This window comes from Dendropsophus ebraccatus, chromosome 11 (genome assembly GCF_027789765.1).
Source record: "Dendropsophus ebraccatus isolate aDenEbr1 chromosome 11, aDenEbr1.pat, whole genome shotgun sequence".
Lineage (NCBI taxonomy): Eukaryota > Metazoa > Chordata > Amphibia > Anura > Hylidae > Dendropsophus > Dendropsophus ebraccatus.
In genome coordinates this window covers 41647293-41666046 of record NC_091464.1, presented here as the reverse complement: position 1 = coordinate 41666046, position 18754 = coordinate 41647293, and the positions used below count along the sequence as shown (strand labels likewise).

General features: G+C 41.0%; 1 protein-coding gene across 1 annotated transcript in view; it reads left to right on the top strand.

The window, feature by feature from the left end:
* LRRC75A (leucine rich repeat containing 75A) overlaps nt 1-18754 on the top strand; it is a 193367-nt gene that overhangs the window by 40370 nt on the left and 134243 nt on the right. Inside the window, exon 2 of the mRNA XM_069944457.1 lies at nt 18189-18317. Coding sequence (XP_069800558.1) covers nt 18189-18317 — 129 coding nt within the window. The remainder of the gene's footprint in view (nt 1-18188; nt 18318-18754) is intronic.

Sequence of the window (18754 nt, the reverse complement as noted above, 5' to 3'; positions counted from 1 at the left end):
TTGGGGGAGAAACTCCCAGTGATCTCCATGGGAGGGGGTTGGGGGGGTGGAGCAAATAGTTCTCCCAGACCAGTAGAGCTCTGAATACACCAGTGGAGGTCTGAAAACTCAGACCCCCAACTTATTAAACCTTTTGACATACCACATGCAACATGTGAAACATTTAAATGGTTTAATATAAATGGTTAAATATAATGCTCCCCCTCTGTAACAACAGAAAAAAAGTACTCCAATCACAGCTACATAGCAATGATTGTGTCCTCACAACACAACCTTTTGGGTAAAAAAATAAAAAATACTTTTCCCTTCCACTTTTGTGTAGAGAGTTTTTTTTCGTCCATCAAGGACTGTCATACCTGTCTACCAACTAGCTGTAAAGGAACTCTGGCTACTCTTCTGTCTAAAAGGCTTTTATATGTTTTTTTAATGACAAAATCCCCAACAATCCGGAGGGGAGGGCGAATACATTTTTTGTGTTAACTAGGAATTTAACCTCTTTCTCGAGATTACTTAATGGGTCCAGATGAAAGCTAAATAAAACCCCTAGGGGACTTTTTCCATTTTGTGGTAAAAACATCCTCCCCGACCCTTCAAGGGCATTGGGATAATTTTAGTGAATTCCCATAGTGTCCGTTTAGTAATTACAGCTGTTCAATCCTATTTATTCCAAAACACTGTCTAGTTTTTCTTTTTTTTGCATTTTATTATTGATTTTCCATTACTGTCTTTCATCACAAACTATGCCGCAGCTTAATGGGTAAATATTATTAACACAAAATTCTGGCATGTTATAGTGACAGGAGCTTCATTCAGTGGGGTCTGGGGGCTAAGACCTCCAACGATTGCCAAAGAGGACTCCCTCCTAAGAAAGTGAGTATACTGATTTATAGAAAGTCCTATAGACTGTCTATAAATCCACACCTCACTTGCTCTGTGCATCTGCCCTTTGTTTAGACACTAGTGAGGGTCTAAGCACCCAGACCCCCACTTTTTTGGAGATAATCTCATGCAGGTGGAATAGTTTAGAGATGTAGTTGTTTTTAATCTAACCTTCTTAATTAATATGGATGGTGAGAAGGATGCACATTATTTTACATGTGATCTTAAAAGAATTATCCAGTAATTGTTTTTTAAATATATTGCTGGCATGTTGGTAAACATACATGTTATGTTACGTCTTCGTGCTCCTCTGGTGCCCTGATGCTGTATCATTCGTGCGGTATCATTCATTTTTTGTTTCAAATCAACTGGTGCCAGAAATTTGTAATTTACTTCCATTAAAAAAATCTCAAGTCTTCCAGTACTGTTGTATGTCCTGCAGGAAGTAGTGTGTTCTTTCCAGTCTTCCAGGAGCAGGAGAGGTTTTCTATGGGCTATTGCTACTGCTCTGGACAGTTCTTGACATGGACAGAGGTGGCAGCAGAGAACACAGGTGTTAGACTGGAAAGAATAGAAGTAATTTACAAATCTCTAGCACTTGCTGGGACCAGTTGATCTAAAAGATTTTTTTTTTAGTTAACTGCCCCTTTAAAATAGTCTTCAAAGCTGAGGATAAAAGTACTGCTGGTATTTGGATATAAATATTGAGATTTTCTGAACAAGAGAGATGAAAAATAATAATAAAAGTAATAAGAATTTTGATTGTCACTTACTTTGTACATTATAACTTAGACAAAGCTTTCATAAATTCTTTCTAGAATATATTTTAGAGATCTTGACTCACTGTGGTCTACAATACTAAGTTGAATCTGACAGTGTGGTCTCGTGCATGGTTATCATTAGAAAGAAGTCACTGAATTGGGTTTAGAAAGCTGAAAGTTCCAAGTGATTGCTTAGCTGGCTTATGTAGAAGCAAAGCTGGGGGCCACTGACCTTACTTTATTGGCTGTAAGCCACTGACTATGAACTCGGGAAGGCCTTTAAATTCCCACGCTTAGACCAATTCAGCTTTCTAATACACTGGACTTGGCCTTTCAGTTTGACTACTGTAAAGGTAAAAGAATGCTTCTGGGCTGGGAGAACATTACGTGGATTGTAAGTGAATTGTTGTAGCTAATTTCTTAGCAATGTTATATGAATGGTATTTTTCTGCTGGTATCTGGAGTTATCTGAATAATAAGCAGAGTTTATGAATTCCTAGGTAGGTTGTGCTTATCTGAAATACTAGTTGCGGGGTTGAAATCATGATTACATTTTATATAAATATTTATTATTTTTCAAAAGCAAAAATTGTTTATAACAGCACATGTGCTTCTGCCAGTCTGGGAGGGACGGGAATGGCGAAAGTGTTGCTTCCAGTGGGGAAGAGGGGTTTGGGGGAGGAATGCCACTGAAATTGGGTTTAGAGTGGGTAGAATGTGGATGCTGCTGCCAGTTGGGGGAGCTGTAAATTAAATGCTGATGTCAATGGAAGAGAGGGGAGAAGAGACACAATGTAACTGCCATTAGGGAAAGGAGTAGCTAGGGGCACAATGTGTGAGGGGGACAATGCCGCTGTCAGTGGAGAAGGGGTAAGAGAAAATGAAATGCTGCTTCCAATATAGCAGTGGTGAGAAATAGGACACTGCAGCTGTCACTGATGGAGGGTTGAACAATGCGAAGGAAGGGGTGGGAAGGGGTCTAATACTATTGCCAGTGGAGAATGATTGGACTGTGAGGCAGCGTTACTATCAGTGGGGAGGTGTTACTCTTAGTGGGGGAGATAATAGCAGTAGTGGTATTTCCTTGGTGCTTTTGGGGATGTATTTTGTGGCAGCACTGTGCTATGTGTTCAGAACTTCTGGGATGGTTTTTTGTGCTACTTTGAGTCCTTTGTTTGGCACTGTTGGAATTGATACCCCACTGGCCCTATGGTGGCATTTGTCTGTACCATTTCTCTGTTCCTGAGGCTCTGTTGGCTGGTGAAGTCTGAGTAGAAAAAGTTTTAGAAGCTTTGGTCCATAGGACTATTAAATGTCAACTCTATAATACACATTAATAAATGTTATAATACAATCCTTTCCTTCTTGCTATGTGCAAAATTAGTTTTTAGCAACCAGATTGGAGTAAATGTAACAAACAAAAAAAAATGTCTCAGTTATATTCATAGCAGACCATAATATACAGTACTGTATACCTATTCCTAAGAACCAAATAACACATGTATTCTAAAGTTTGTATAATTTTTTTTTTTTTTTGTATAGCGCCAATTCTGCAACACTTTACATAGTTTGTCAAAAAGATGATACAGTTACTGTGTAATTAGTATTACTGTTACTTATGTACACTGATCAATGACGGCATTGAAGGCAATGATATTTGAGGTATCTGACTTCAAAGGATCTTGGACATTTATGGTACTGTATATGCAAAGGATGCATGTCCTTCCTATAGAAACTACACTTATCTCTAGAAAAATGGACCTCCGGTTATGGTGGCTAAAATTGGCCAGGATTCCCAAAAAGTTGCTCTATGCTTTTTACACACTCCCATAGACAATTACTGCAGCAGTGTAAATAGCCCAGGGCTCCAAACTGCACTATTTCTGTGACTGCCAAGTTATGTAAACAACAGATCTAAATGTGTTCTGAAAATATTTAGTCTTAGGATTACGGATATGGATAACCACAACTTGAGCATGCTTCAAGCTGATTGCTCGGCATTTAAAAACCAGTGGTTGCAGAATTCGGCTATATCCATGTTTCCCAGGACTCCGTAGGGCTGCATCCAACTTCTTCAGCCACCAATATTCACATGCCGAATGATCAGAGTTGAGCATGCTCGAGTTGCGCTCATCTCAAGTTATGGATGATCCTCAGTTGTGACACAATAATGTACCCCTAAAGGGGTATCCCACTCAGACATAGCTTTTCATATAAAATTAAAAAAAAATATAAAGCAGGGGCGCTTGCATGTGAGGTTAGATCCTTTAAAAACTTATTAAGAATCAAAACAGCTCTGTATTGCTCACCTAGATTAGTCGTGTTGTTTGACACGACTCAAAATACAGTGTGAAAGTAGATGGGGAGCTGCCGCCGTTCTCCAGAAGACCCTCCTGGGGCCAGTTAGTAGAGCAAAAGGATGGCAGTAGACAAATGGATGGCTTCCAAGGGGGCTCATACCCTTTAGGGTACAAGAAAAGCTGAGTACAACAGAAAGGGAACAGCAACTTTTTTATTGGTATAATAGAAAACGCGTTTCAAGGGACTTATTGGTGCCACCAATGGGCTCCAATAAGTCTCATGAAACGCATTGTCCATTTTACCAATAAAAGAGTTGCTGTTCACTTTCTGTTGGACCCAGCTTTTCTTGGATCCTGAAGGGTACAAGTCCCTTTGGAAGCCATCCAATTGTCTACTTCCATCCTGTTGATAACTTTTCATAAGTTGCTGCCCATGATGAGACTAACAATTCATTCCACACTTGTTATTATCTATGCAGTCTCCTTCCCTCAGTTCTTAGCTGCTGCTTTCTCTTCAACTTTGTAGCTTTTTTGTAATACTGGGGTGGGGGTTGTAATGAGAGGTGGGCCCTCAACAATTTATTCTGTTGGGTCCCTGATTTAGTCTGCTGCCGCTTGGGGTATATTCACATGCGGCAGATTTGTTACAGAAAACATTGCACACGGATACATTCTTTTAAAATGAGTAAAACGGCTGCAGAAGTTTCTGCCACAAGTGAAGTCCTCCTCAGCAGCATCAGACTGGTAGAGTAAATTTCCATGGTATCTGCGGATGTCACTGCAGTCTTCCTACTGTTCTATCAGATCTTTTTCATTTATATTTTCTGTCAACTGATGAAATGAAATAAAATATAGTCAGAAATGAGCCCAGTGTGTGGCCATGCTGCTCTGAATGCCAATGAACAATACATGGCAGGACCTGTATGCTACACTGGGCACAGAACGTCTGACAACTCTCCGGAGCTCATTTACTCGGGAACCTCCCGGCTGCCTTTCAGCTCTCCAGAACTACCAGCAGAAAATCCCCACGCCTGTAAATTGCAGAGGACGGTCTATACCCAATGTATGACAATAGGTATCTCGGCGCTATTGTCACTTTGTATTGTACTTTGCATCTTTCACGCCTGGAAAAACAATGGATATCAGTCAAAAGGGATTATTATCTATGCTGCAGAATGTGTGTTCTCTGTTTCCTTTTACTTAATATATTAAAGCCTGTTTAATTATGTAATAATAATGTCTAACAATGTAATGTTTAGCCAACAGCTGTTAGCGGTACCAGGGAAACAAGATGGAATGGATCATATTTGAATTTCATGTTTTATGCATTTAGGGATAGAGATCTTAACTCATTACTATTGTTCTAGTGTAGAGGTAGGGGAAAGCCGCACTTCCAAATCAGTGTGCTTTGGTGAGTCTTTGAGTGTTTTTGAGCGAGGAGTTCTGGCAATTCCACATGCGGTGATAGCAAATATGTTTTTTTTTTTTTTATAAAATGGGAAAAGGGTAATTTAAACTTTTATTATGGCAAGGGATGTTTTATTTATGAGAAAACTTTTTTTTTTTTTACACCAATTTGAAGATTCCTATGTGCAATACTATGATTACTCTTAGGGATCAATTCAGTACCTGGGTACTGCATTGATTGATCTTTTCTTACCTTGATTGTTTGAGGCTGCTTAACCCTTTCTGGACCGGGCTAATTTTCGTTTTTGCGTTTTCGTTTTTCCTCCTTGTGCTTAGAAGGCCATAGCAGTTGCATTTTTACACCTACAGACCCAAATGAGCCCTTATTTTTTGCATCACTAATTGTACTTTGCATTGACAGGCTGAAGTTTTGCATAAAATATGCTGCGAAACTAGAAAAAAATTATATGCGCCGGGAAATTGAAAAAAAACCCCCCCCGCAATTCTTTTTCTTTGGGGGGGAATGGAAAAAATGACATGTTATATATGTTCCTCAAGTTGGTACGATTAAAACGATATGTAATATGTATAACTTTTATTTTATCTGATGACTTGTAAAAAATTCAAACCATTGTTAACAAATATATGTTCCTTAAAATCGCTCCATTCCCAGGCTTATAGCGCTTTTATCCTTTGGTCTATGGGGCTGTGTCAGGTGTCATTTTTTACGCCATGATGTGATCTATTGGTACCTTGATTGCACATATGCGACTTTTTGATTGCTGTTTATTACAATTTTTCTGGATATGAAGCGACCAAAAATGCGCAATTTTGCACTCAGGAATGTGATAAATTAATAGTTTGGGTGATTACGCATGCGGTGATACCAAACATGTTTATTTATTTATTTTTATTTATAACATGGGAAAAGGGGGGTGATTCAAACTTTTATTAGGAGAGGGGGCTTTATCTTAATAATAACACTTTTTTTTTTTTTTTATACATATACTAGAAGCCCCCCTGGGGAACTTCTAGTATATGCACACTGATCTCTCATAGAGATCTATGCTGTATAGGATATACAGCAGAGATCGATGAGATCAGTGTCCTTTTGCTTTTGGCTGCTGCAGCCAAAAGCAATAGAATACCGAGCCGGGATCAGCGCCATTACGGCACAGACCCCGGCCAACACCAGACGCGGAGATCGCTCCTCCGTAACAACGTCACGGGAGGGAAATCCCCCCCCTAGAACACCAGGGAACGGCTGCAGTAAGTCTTCAGATGCAGCTGCGGTTCAGAAAGGGTTCGCCGCGCAGCCCCTCTCTGAACTCCCCCACCCGTGCGAAGACGTACAGTTACGTCCTCATGTGGGAAGGGGTTAAGATAGCCTGAAACAACTGCTGAGCTGCGGATAGCCACAAGAGGACCGGTTCATCACTGCAATCCAATCTCGCCACTAGATCACTGGGCATGTCTTCTACAAGCTATCTAAATGTCACTATAAGTTTTGACAGTGGCTTTGAAAGGTTAATTAGCCGCCATGAGCAATTGATTTGTGACGGCTAATAGCCATGGTCCCCTGATACAAATAGCAGACAGGGGTGCACTCTACTGAGGGGAATGGCGTTGGGAGCTCTCTCGGTACCCTGTTAATGGCACTATGACCTCAGCACGTCATAATGTGATAAGAGGTTAAAAAAAAACTGACAGCACGGATATGCATGTTTTCTATATGTAATACAATGCTACACATTTGCAACTATGTTTCACTTACTGGAGAACTGCAGTCAAGGCTTCATCACTAATGTCATTTAGTCTTTAGTAATAGCAAAAAAAAAGAGACCAAATGCAGGAAGTGATGTCAGTTGGCTCAACAAAGATGAATGCCAAGTAAACCAACTGATCTAAGGGTCCGCTGCATCAGCCAAAAGCAATCGAGTGCGTATCTCATTGATCTATGCTGTATAACTATACAGCATAAATTTCAATGAGATCAGTGTGCATATACTAGAAGTCCCCCAGGGGGGCTTCTAGTATATGAAATAAATAAGTAAATAAAAAAATAAATAAATAAAGTGTTATTATTGATAAAAAACCTCCCCTAATTAAAGTTTGAATCACCCCCCTTTTCCCATGTTATAAATAAAAATAAATAAATAAACATGTTTGGTATCGCCGCGTGTGTAATCGCCCAAATTATTATTTTAGTTTCATTCCTGATCTCACACGGTAAACAGTGTAAGCGTAAAAAAATTTCAAAGTGGAAAATTGCGCATTTTTGGTTGCATCAAATCCAGAAAAATTGTAATAAAAAGTCAAATATGCGCAATCAAGGTACCGATAGAAAGAACACATCATGGCGCAAAAAATGACACCTGACACAGCCCCATAGACCAAAGGATAAAATAGCTATAAGCCTGGGAATGGAGCGATTTTAAGGAGCATATTTATGTTAACAATGGTTTAATTTTTTTAAAGGCCATCAGACACAATGAAAGTTATACATGTTACATATCGTTGTAATCGTAACGACTTGAGGAACATATGTAACAAGTCAGTTTTATCCAAGGGCGAACGGTGTAAAAACAAATACCCCCCAAATAAACAAAATGCTTTTTTTTTTTCAATTTCACCACACCTTTATTTTTTTCTGCTTTTGCAGTGTTTTTATGAAAAATTCAGCCTGTCATTGCAAAGTACAATTAGTGGCGCAAAAAAATAAGGGCTCATGTGGGTCTCTAGGTGAAAAAATGCAACTGCTATGGCCTTTAAAGCACAAGGAGGGGAAAAAACGGAAGTGGTTAAGAAAAGAAAAAAAAAAAAACAACAACTCAGTGCGAAGGTGTTCATAACAATCTCCCCTCTGGCTAAACGTGGCTTCAGGTCCAGAACAGACATGAAAGAAAACTAACATCGACCATAAGCTGGTAAAGGCAAGACAAGATAGACATACTCTCTTTAATATAGAATTAGTGTTTTTTTTATTATTAGGTATTGCAAAATAGGAAGATTTTTTATTTTTTTTTTGCAACATATCTTCTGCCTCTGCAAGTCACAGGTATGTTATTAAAAAAATAAAATAAAAATAAATATATATATGTCTGTGGATCTGGGATTTCTACCCAAGCGAATACCTTAGCTGGTCCAGTCACTTCACAGGTGTCCGAAGAAAAAAATTAAGTTATAAGAAGAGGCAGGAGGCTCCTTGGGCTATTTTTAGTATTTCACAAGGGATTCATTGCTTCTGGTTTGAACAATCTGCTGGGGACAGCAAGGTTACTGCACCCACTCATTCAGAAGTTCCCTCAAGAAAAGTAGACTCCGAAACATAAAGCTTTCCTATTCCCTATTGAAATGTCACTACATCTGTGTGATACACTGAATTACTTATGCTACCAAGGGAAAAGACATTTTCCAGAATTTACTGGCAATGCATCCAGAATACATTGTAGATATACGGGCACTTAGATTAAAAAGCTACTTCTTATTATAGGAGAAATTCACAGTGTATTATGTCTTCATGATTTTTTTTAGTTTAATCTTGCTTTTCTTTGCAGTCTGTTTATATTTTGATTTGACATTGATGAGATACTCAGTCGCCTTTTATGCTTTTTTATATCTTTTGACAGTTGCTTGTGAGAATAAATTGGACGTTGCCTTACATCTGCCTTTCTAGCAACTGAAGAGTAATATGTTTAGACAACTCTAAGCTGACAATAGTGCGATTTTACTCCTCTACACCCCCCAAAACCACTTGTACCTTCTTATAGCTGCTTTTAATCCAAGATCTGTCCTGGAGTCCGTTCGGCAGGTGATGCAGTTATAGTCCTAAAAAACTACTTTTAGGCAATGTTCACACTACGTATAAGTACGGCTGTTGTTGCCATCGGCAACAACGACCGTACTTTATGTGCCTGTGAACACTGCCTATTGATCTATGGGATCCTGGCCGGAGCGTATACACATCGTATACGCTCCGGCCGGGATCCCGTGCGGCGCTGCAAATAACTGACATGTCAGTTTTCAATGAATTGCGGACGTAGGAAACCCTGTCAGTTCACACAATGAAGCGAGCGGCTCCAAATCTGTGCCCTAACTTGGCACCACCCCTCCGTCCCACCTCCCCACCCTCTTCATCATTAGGAATGCCACTGGAACATTTTCTACATGCTAAAAACTGCACAGGTGCCCAACGATCCAGCCCATGTTCAATATTCACACAGCTGACGAATAGGAAGCAATCTGCCTGGAGCATTCCTAATGATGAGGAGGGCGGGGAGGGGGGACAGAGAGGTTGTGCCCGCCTATTGCATACACAATCTAGGCCACGGCCATTGGGCGCGGGACTGCCAGTTTAAAAGTTGTTTTTTAGGACAATAACTGCATCACCTGCAGAACGGACCACAGGACAGATCTTGGATTAAAAGCAGCTATCCGAAGGCACAAGCGGTTTGGGGGGGGGGGGGGTCAGATTGTGGGTACAGAGTCGCTTTAAGTAAATGTACAATATTTCTTGAATATTTTGTTTGCATTTTTTATTGCTTACATATTATTAATGTGTCTGTCGATCCTGTGATCTTCATGTATCCCCAACTTTTTCTTCTTGGCTATACAGTTTCATTGCTTAAAGGGGTAGTGCGGCGTTAAAAAATTATTCACTAAATAACACACATTGCAAAGTTATACAACTTTGTAATGTATGTTATGTCTGTGAATCGCCCCCTTTCCTGTGTCCCCCCACCCCCGGAAGTGTAGTGCACTATACATACCTGATTCGTGTCAACCCCAGCTGGCCTCCCGAAGACGACGTCATTGTCCTCAAGATGGCGGCTGGGGTTGACACGAATCAGGTATCAGGACCGCACCAGCCCTCCTTCATGCTGGCCCCCCTCTGCCGCGTCATCAGCTGCTCAGCCGTGATTGGCTGAGCATAACTAAACTCAGCCAATCGCGGCTGAGCAGCAGATGACGGGTCCCTCTTGCCGCCCCCCCTCTTCCGCATCATCAGCTGTGATTGGCTTAGCTTAGTTATGCTCAGCCAATCGTGGCTGAGCAGCTGAGGACGAGGCAGAGGGGGGCCGGCATGAGGGACGGCTGCAGTGGTTCGGCCGGCCTTCCGAAGATTACATCATTGTTACAAGATGGTGGCCGGGGGTCAACACGAATCAGGTGAGTATAATGTACCACACTTCCGGGTTTAGCGTGGGTGGGGTGGGGGACACGGGGAAGGGGGCCATTCACATACATAACATACATTACAAAGTTGTGTGTTATTTCGTGAATAATTGCTTAGCGCCGCACTACCCCTTTAAGGATGTATGTGTGTATATAGACACATGCCATCCCTAACTTGACTTTGATACATGGGAATTAGTTGTGAGTGGCCATAATAACCACATAGAAAGGGAGAGAAGAAAAGGGACAGCGGCGCCACCTGGTGTAGTAAGGTATGGCAAGGGAGCTCATTAATAGTGAAAGAAGAAGCTCACCTGAGGCACAACTCTATTAAAGGGGTTATCCACCACTACAAAAACATGGCCACTTCCCCCCTACTGTTGTCTCCAGTTTGGGTGGGGTTTTGAAACTCAGTTCCATTGAAGTAAATGGAGCTTAATTGCATACCGCACCTGAACTGGAGACAACAGTAGGGGGAAAAGTGGACATGTTTTTGTAGCGCTGGATAACCCCTTTAATAGAGTTGTGCCTCAGGTGAGCTTCTTCTCTTATTACCTGTTTTTCTCCAAGATCTCCTCCAGTATAGTTCAGTAGTCAGTTAAAGGGGTATACCGGTGGGGTGTTATTTTGTTAGTATTTGGGCCCAGGCTTTCCTGCCACCACCACCTTCCTAGTGTGAGCATGAGGAGTTGCCCGCCCGCTCAGTGATTGGAATAGGCATGCCATATCATGAAGTCAATCTCTCCTATAAACTTTGCTGCTACATTGAGCTGCTTGGAGAACAATACATTGTGCATGAGGTCTTACGTTGTGCACAGGGAATATATGGTAATAAATATATGGTAATAATAAAGTACAGGCAAATTTTCCAGGAAGGAAGGTCAGGAAACATTTTTTTTTCTCTTTTTCTTTGGTCCCAATCACCCAGGAGATTTTGTTTTGCCCTCATGTGGAGCTAACCGCTAGATCTAGGGTGAACCTGACAGACCTTTGTTAAACTATGTAATTACTGTAATGTAGTGTAGAAATTCCTTTAATATTTCATACACATCAATATGCAATTTTTTTTAGGACTGGGGTACTTTTTTTCAAATACTTTTTTCAATTATTATTATGCTTGGCGGACTTAATAAAATGGCATTTTCCAAGGCTAGCTTGCCGTTTTCTGCCATGCACAAATCTGTCAGAAACCTGGTCCTTATGAAGGTTTGTGGATATTTATTATGGTTCATGTCAGTGCAGCAGACTTTCCAAGGACTTGTTTCTTCATTACAGCTATGATGCCAGTTTATGTCAGGGTAAAAAAAAAAAAAAGGAAAATAAATGACAAAGTAAATGGTAATGACACGATCATTATTACAGTGTAAGCATGTGGAGCTTAGAGACAGCTTCTTCCCATTGCGGTGTTTTCATCTTCAGCCATTGATTCTTGCCTATACATGTAAACTATATTGTAGTAAGTATGTGTAGGTATATTACTGGATTTAATGTCTTGCAATAGGTGTCCAGTTCTGCATGGTCAGAATCTGACAGGATTTTGAAAACATTTTTTTTACCGATTAAAAAAGAGATTAGAAAAATATTTATTTATAATGTGTTTTTTGTGTGGGTAACCCAGTGGATGTTTTCCAACTCATTTATTATTAAGGTGCAACTCTACAATCTGTGGGTGCCTGCATCCCAATTCACCGCTGCACACAATGGAGAGTGCAACCGGAGCCACACGCTCCATTGTGTGAACTAGCATGTTCTGTGCGGCCACTATTCAATGAATAACAGCCGCACAAAACAGACATATCAGATTTGTATGCGGACAGATGGAGGCCAGATGGAATGCACATAGTATACACTACTTCATTCATTCATTCATTCAAATACAATGTATATTTTGTATAAATCATGGCCGTTGTTGCAAATTGCAACAATGGCCGTGTTTTATGCAAAACATTCGTTGTGTAAACATGGCCTGATTGTGTTGCAGTGTTTTTGGCGCAATGCGACACAATTATAAAAACATGTCAGACTCGGAAAATTCTAGATTTTAGTTTAACAGGGAAAACAAGAGTGAGCCTTTTTCAAGTGTATAAAGAAAGAAACATCTTTTAAAAAATTGAAATGTTCATAACAGTATTAAAAAAGTAAATTAAATAAAAAACAAACAAAAACAATGCAGACCAAGAACAATACAATAATTTAAAACTGGAAAAAATCTGACAAAACAGGAATAAACTTAAAAGAGATTAAAAGAAAATACCTAAAATACCACAACAAACATAGCCTCTGAAACTAAAACCAACACGTTAGTGTAGGGATAGATAATAAATCCAGGGTGAGCTCATTGACATGCTGCCTTTTGAAGAAACAGATTACAAAATGTATGCCTATTCGGGTCGGTTCATGTTAAAGTTTGGTGCATTGACAAAAATATTGGCATAAAAAAAATCTACAAAAATCCATTGCTCCAGATACATTAATGTGTCTGCACCAGAATGCTGTCCAAAAAGTGGCGCACAAGACTGTTCTCCACATTTGTGATGTGCTTTAGACAATTTTCTGTCAGGTCAGAAAGGGGCATGGCCTCTATAAAAAGTAGGCAGGACTTAAGTTGCAACACTGTGCCCCAAAATCTGGCTTAAAGTGTAACTGTCATGTTTTTTTTAATTGCAGAAATCAGTAGTATAAGCGATTTTAAGAAACTCTGTAATAGGTTTCATCAGCCAAAAAAGCCTCCCTCTGTACTCAAGAAGCAATCTCCCAGCCTCCCCCCCTGACTTCTTATCTGTGTATTATCAGGCAAACACCTCTTCATTACAGAGAAGCCAGTGAAGACGGGCTCTGCTCTCTCCATTGTAAGCCTATGAAGGGGGGAGGGGCTGAGGGAGATGAGGGAGCAGGAAGAGGTGACATAAAGGTCAGCTGTTTGTAGACTCTCTGGGCACCTAAAACGCTAAATTCAGGTGTCAGAAAGGTCAGTGCTTATCTATGAACTTACTGAGAGAAGATTGCAGGGTGTTGTGCTGTGCAGGACTGCTCCGTGCTCAGTCACTCCTAACAGCCCCTCCCCTCTCCATAGCCACATAATGGACACAGAAATCCTGCTTCATTTGATGTGAGGGGGGAGGCTGGGAGATTGCTTTTTCAGTACAGAAGGAAACTCTTTTAGTACATAAAACCTATTACGGAGTTTCTTAAAATCGCTTGAACTGTTGATATTTAATGTTTTCAGAAAAATGACCCTGAAATGACAGTTACGCTTTAACATTCTAACATTGATAGTTGGTCTTCATTTCAATTATACAGTTTTCAGTTGTGGCAGATTTAGCCTGCCACAGCTTGTGCCACACTAACTTTAGCATTTTGGCCTGTAGTTGACAACTCATTGCCTAGTTTACCGACCACTGCTCTTCTTTCTGTGAGCAGTGGCAGGGCTGCTGACTAGCTCAGTGGCCGGTACATAGGGGAATGGTAAATATACATTTTCTAGCTCCTGTATCTCTCTGAGATCACAGACGTCACCAGGGCTTGTAGATTGTTCCTGGAGGTTTGTGAAATCTCGATGGGTGACACAGAGTTGCAGAGCTGATTCAGCTCAGCATTGCTGCTTCCTGCCCTTACTCCCCGGACGTGAAGGGAAATAAAATTAAATCAAAAACATGATTATGACAAATTGAAAATTTGGTTTAGGATACAGACAATTTAAAATATGTGTGGGATACGGACAATTCACAGTCCATAGTAAACTATGTTTAGTCCATTAAAGTGAATAGGTTTGACATAGGTACAAATCAGAAAAGACATAGCAATTGCCATTTTCCTAGGTTCTCTACCTGACACACAACCCCAAATCATAAGTAAGTGTGAAAAAATGACTTTATTCTCTAGTCATCATGGTTATTGGTTTAATTAGAGTGCTACCAAACAGAAGTTCCATCATTATCTTCTTGGTCAACCCTTACTGGTAATTCATCGCTGAATATCACTTACATACAGTCCTCCACACTCCATGATCACTTCTCTTTATCCCAACTTGATCTTGTTTTCTTCCATTTAGGTGATGGGGCTATATTAGGCAGGTCAGCGCTTGCTTGCTCCTCGTTCCTCGCTCACTGTCTCTGCTATTAGACACACAGACATCGAGTGGCGAGGAGTGGGGGCCACGGGGAGTTGCGGGAGAGGCTTCCTGGATGATCTTTAGATCATCCGGGTGGCCCATAAAAGATAGCGGCAGTCTGCTCCCACTACACAGAGTGTCCGGCAGCAGACCATCACTATCGGGATTGTTATTTTGGTTCATGCTTTAAAACAATGATCAGTCGATATCGAGCATGTTGGCTAATCGTTGCCTCTAAACATGAACTGTTTAACTAGCATACAAGAAACAGATGAACGGCACTCACCAATCATTTTAGTGGTCATTTATTCGTGCATTACACAACATCGATAACAAGCTATAGTAGATATAGAACAACAGGGGCATTCCAATAGGCCAGAGGAAGCGCGTCAGCATGAAACGGACAATGCCTATTTGAACGCCCCTGTTGTTCTATGTCTACTATTGTTTGTTATCAGTGTCGTGTGATGCACAAATAAATGACCACAAAAAGGATTGGTGAGTGCCGTTGATCTGTTTCTTCTATGCTAATGTGAACTGAATTGGAACAGAGTACCACTATTAGGTTCACCGATATATCAATTTGCGTCTGCAGTGAATCATGTTAATTGCTTACCCTGCCCTATGGTAGTGGCAGTGCCGGGATTCTGCTTACTTTGTATCTATGAACTGTTGAATGATTATCGGCCAGAATGGCCAGTAATCTGCCAAGTACGGATGATATTTGCCTGGTGTAATAGTACCCTTAGCACTGGTTTTAATTTGGCTTCACTTTCTGTAATTCCCACATCATTCACCAAAGTTATACCACAAACATTGACTTCCATCTCCAACTATGTGTTTTTCACTTTTTTGTTTCTATTTTCAAGGCATATTACTTGTGTTTTCCATCCTGATTGGAAACAACCAACATCTTTTCTCACCGACTATGTTAGATTTCCATATTGCAGGAGTTTTAATAATTCTTTCCATTGTTAGAATTGACAACCCTCTTGTTGCAGCAATGTATGCTTTGAATTAGCTTAGTCCATAGTTCGATAAGGTCTATAATAACCTTCCCTTAACTGGATATGCAGATTATACGAGGTAAAGCCATAATTTTTCCTCAACATTGATTAATTTCGTCATTTTATCTTTTCACTTCAATTGGAAAAAGATGAATAAAATAAATTACTTTCATTTGTTGGAGGTATGTTCCATGAAGCCATCACTGTTAACTAGCGAGCAAACAGATTTTTGCATGTGAAAGTAAAAAAAAAGCCTGGTGATAAGTTGTGTCTCTAAGGGTCCTATTCCACGGGACGATAGGGGCCCGATCAATATTGTAAACGATTTTTACTGGGCCTATTCCACGGCTCAATAATCATTTAGCCAGGGCTGCAGGGACATAGTTACTGATGTCCTTGCAGCCCTTGTTTAAACACCATACATTACCTACACATGTTGCAGGGCTTCTCCTGCGCTCCTTCTCTCCCGGTCCCGCGCGCAGCAGCAGTTTCGATGCGGCCTGTCTGAGCTGACAGACCGTTCAGCCAATCCTGGCCAGTGATTGGCTGAGCGGCCTGTCAGGTAAGACAGGCCGCATTGAAGCTGCTGCTGCGCGCTGCATCAGCAGGAAGAAGGAGCGCAGGAGAAGCCCTGCAACATGTGTAGGTAATGTATGGTGTTTGTGAGATCATTGGTCGCCTGCTGCGCATCGCTATTCCATGCAGCGATGCGCGGTAGGTGGCTAATGATTTTAGGTTTGAACCGAAATAAATGATCAGCCGATGACACGATCATCGGCTTATCGTTGTATCTATTCCAGCAGAGAGGGGGAGAAGGCTGTATGCAGCAAAGTGTTGAAAATGGGCAGTGGCAGTCTACAGGGGGTAGAGTGAATCCCAAAGGCTACATATTAGTGTACAGATGGAGAAGAAATCTTACAGCAGACTATACAAGGCAAAGAAGGTAACATTGCACAGAGCAGATTATTACACGCGTCGGCAGCGAGCGAATAAGAGACGGGGGGGCACGGGGAGTTGGGGGGGGGGCTGCCCAGGTGATCGCTAGATCGTCTGGGCAGCCCATAGCAGATAGAGACGGTCTGCTGCCACTGCTCCTATTCCACGGATTGACAGCAGGATATTGCTGTCGTTTATTTTTGAACATATTGAAAGACAACAATCAACTCACATCGTTCATGTTGACTGATCGTTGTCTTCTATTACACTAAGCGATTATCGGCCCTAACGGTTGCTATTGGCCAAATGCGGCCGATAATCACTTAGTGTAATAGGGGCTTAAGGGTCCTATAACTTGAAACGAATGATAATCATTTGGTGTTATAGCTCATGTTGAAAGGTCTTTCAGCATGCTCTAAATACACAATGACGATAGCGACGGTCTGCTGGCCATCACTCCGTGTAATAGGAGCGGCAACAGTAGACCCCCACTCTCTTCTACGGGCCACCTGGATCGTCCGGACAGCCCCTCAGGCAGCTGCCTGCGCACTCCAACTTGATGTATGTGTATGTAATAGCACAGACAGCGAGGGAACAAGGAGCAAGCGAGTGCTAACCTGACAGGTCGTCGCTCATTTCCTTCTATACATTAGTCTTCTTAGCCTCACACATGCTATTTCCTGTAATGGATTGCTGTATTTCAGTCACCTTGCTTGTTTCTTAGATGACCCCCATCTGCCATGCAATTTTTTGATTCCAACCTTGATTCCAACCTTCCATCTGCATGCTGATTTGGACCTTGATTTAACATCCTGGAAATCCTTTTTGCTCTTAAATAGGAAGGGACTGTCACCCATTTGGCAGAGACAGGAGTGCGATGGAGATTAGGGCTGCCATTTTTTAAATATTTTTTTTTCTATGTCCATATCCTTTGAATAACGTAAATAAGTAAAATTAGTATTTTGAATTTTTAATTTCAATTGAAAATTATACGTAGTAAATAGAGTTTATTATAAAGAAAGGATTAGAATGCATTCAATGTACAGTATGTGTCTGTATAAAAGCCAAATAAAACACAGAACAAACAATAACAATGATAATATAATGCCTTGTGTTCACATTCTGAATGCAAAGTCTGAATCAATAGTCCCGTATAAGACTACGGAGAGTCAAGGAGAGTGGAGGCGTGCAAGCCCTCCCATTCAAACTAATAGAAGGCAGGATTTGGCGCGGAGTCCGCACAAAGGGGTTCCACGCGGAATCTCTGCAATGATTTTGTAGTGTGAACAGGGCCTAATATTGGCAATAGCCTGAATGATCTGCACGTGATAGGTGGGGTTCTGAGCTCTGAGTCCCTTGGGCTTCATATATGTCACTGCATATAAGAGTTACTATAAAAACTGAGATGGCTCTTCGGAGATCAGGAGACCGGGATACTGCCAAAAGGAGCGGGGCCCATTGTAGACAATGTGGAGGATGCAGGAAAGGAGATGACCATGAAATCCAGTGCTGCATAAGAGCATAAATTTTAAGAGCATAAAACAATGACATGATCCCTTCTTACATATTGTGTTTTATATCCGTTTAATCACTGGTTTTCCTTTCGATATAGGATCTGGGCATGGAGTCTACATCTTTAGATGATGTTCTATACCGATATGCAAGTTTCCGAAACTTGGTGGATCCTATTACCCATGACCTGATAATCAGCTTGGCAAGATATGTGCACTGTCCAAAGACGGTATGTACTCAACACTTATCCAGTCTAACTTTATTGTCACTATCATTTGAAACTAATGTCAGAAAGACCTGTCAAACATTTTGATTTTGGAGTCTGGGTGCTGAGACCCCCTCTGATTGCTAGAATGAGTGGGGGCAATTGCTTGGTTTACGTGGTCTCTCCTCCCTGCATAAGACTAGCTCTATGAAAAGTCTATAGAATTTATATCCTGCAGCAAAGAGAGAGATGGGTAGGGAAGCGCTGAGCCGAGTGCTTCTCCCTACTTGCCCACCAATCACATCCTTTGACATGTCTCTATGATAACTTTGAAGTTTTATTTGAATGATAGGAAAGCTTTATCAAGGTGCTGATTTCGGTACCGACATCCATGTTCTACATCAATCTACTTCTACAGGACGGGGTAATTTTGGTTGTTTGAGGGAGAAATACCAACAAAC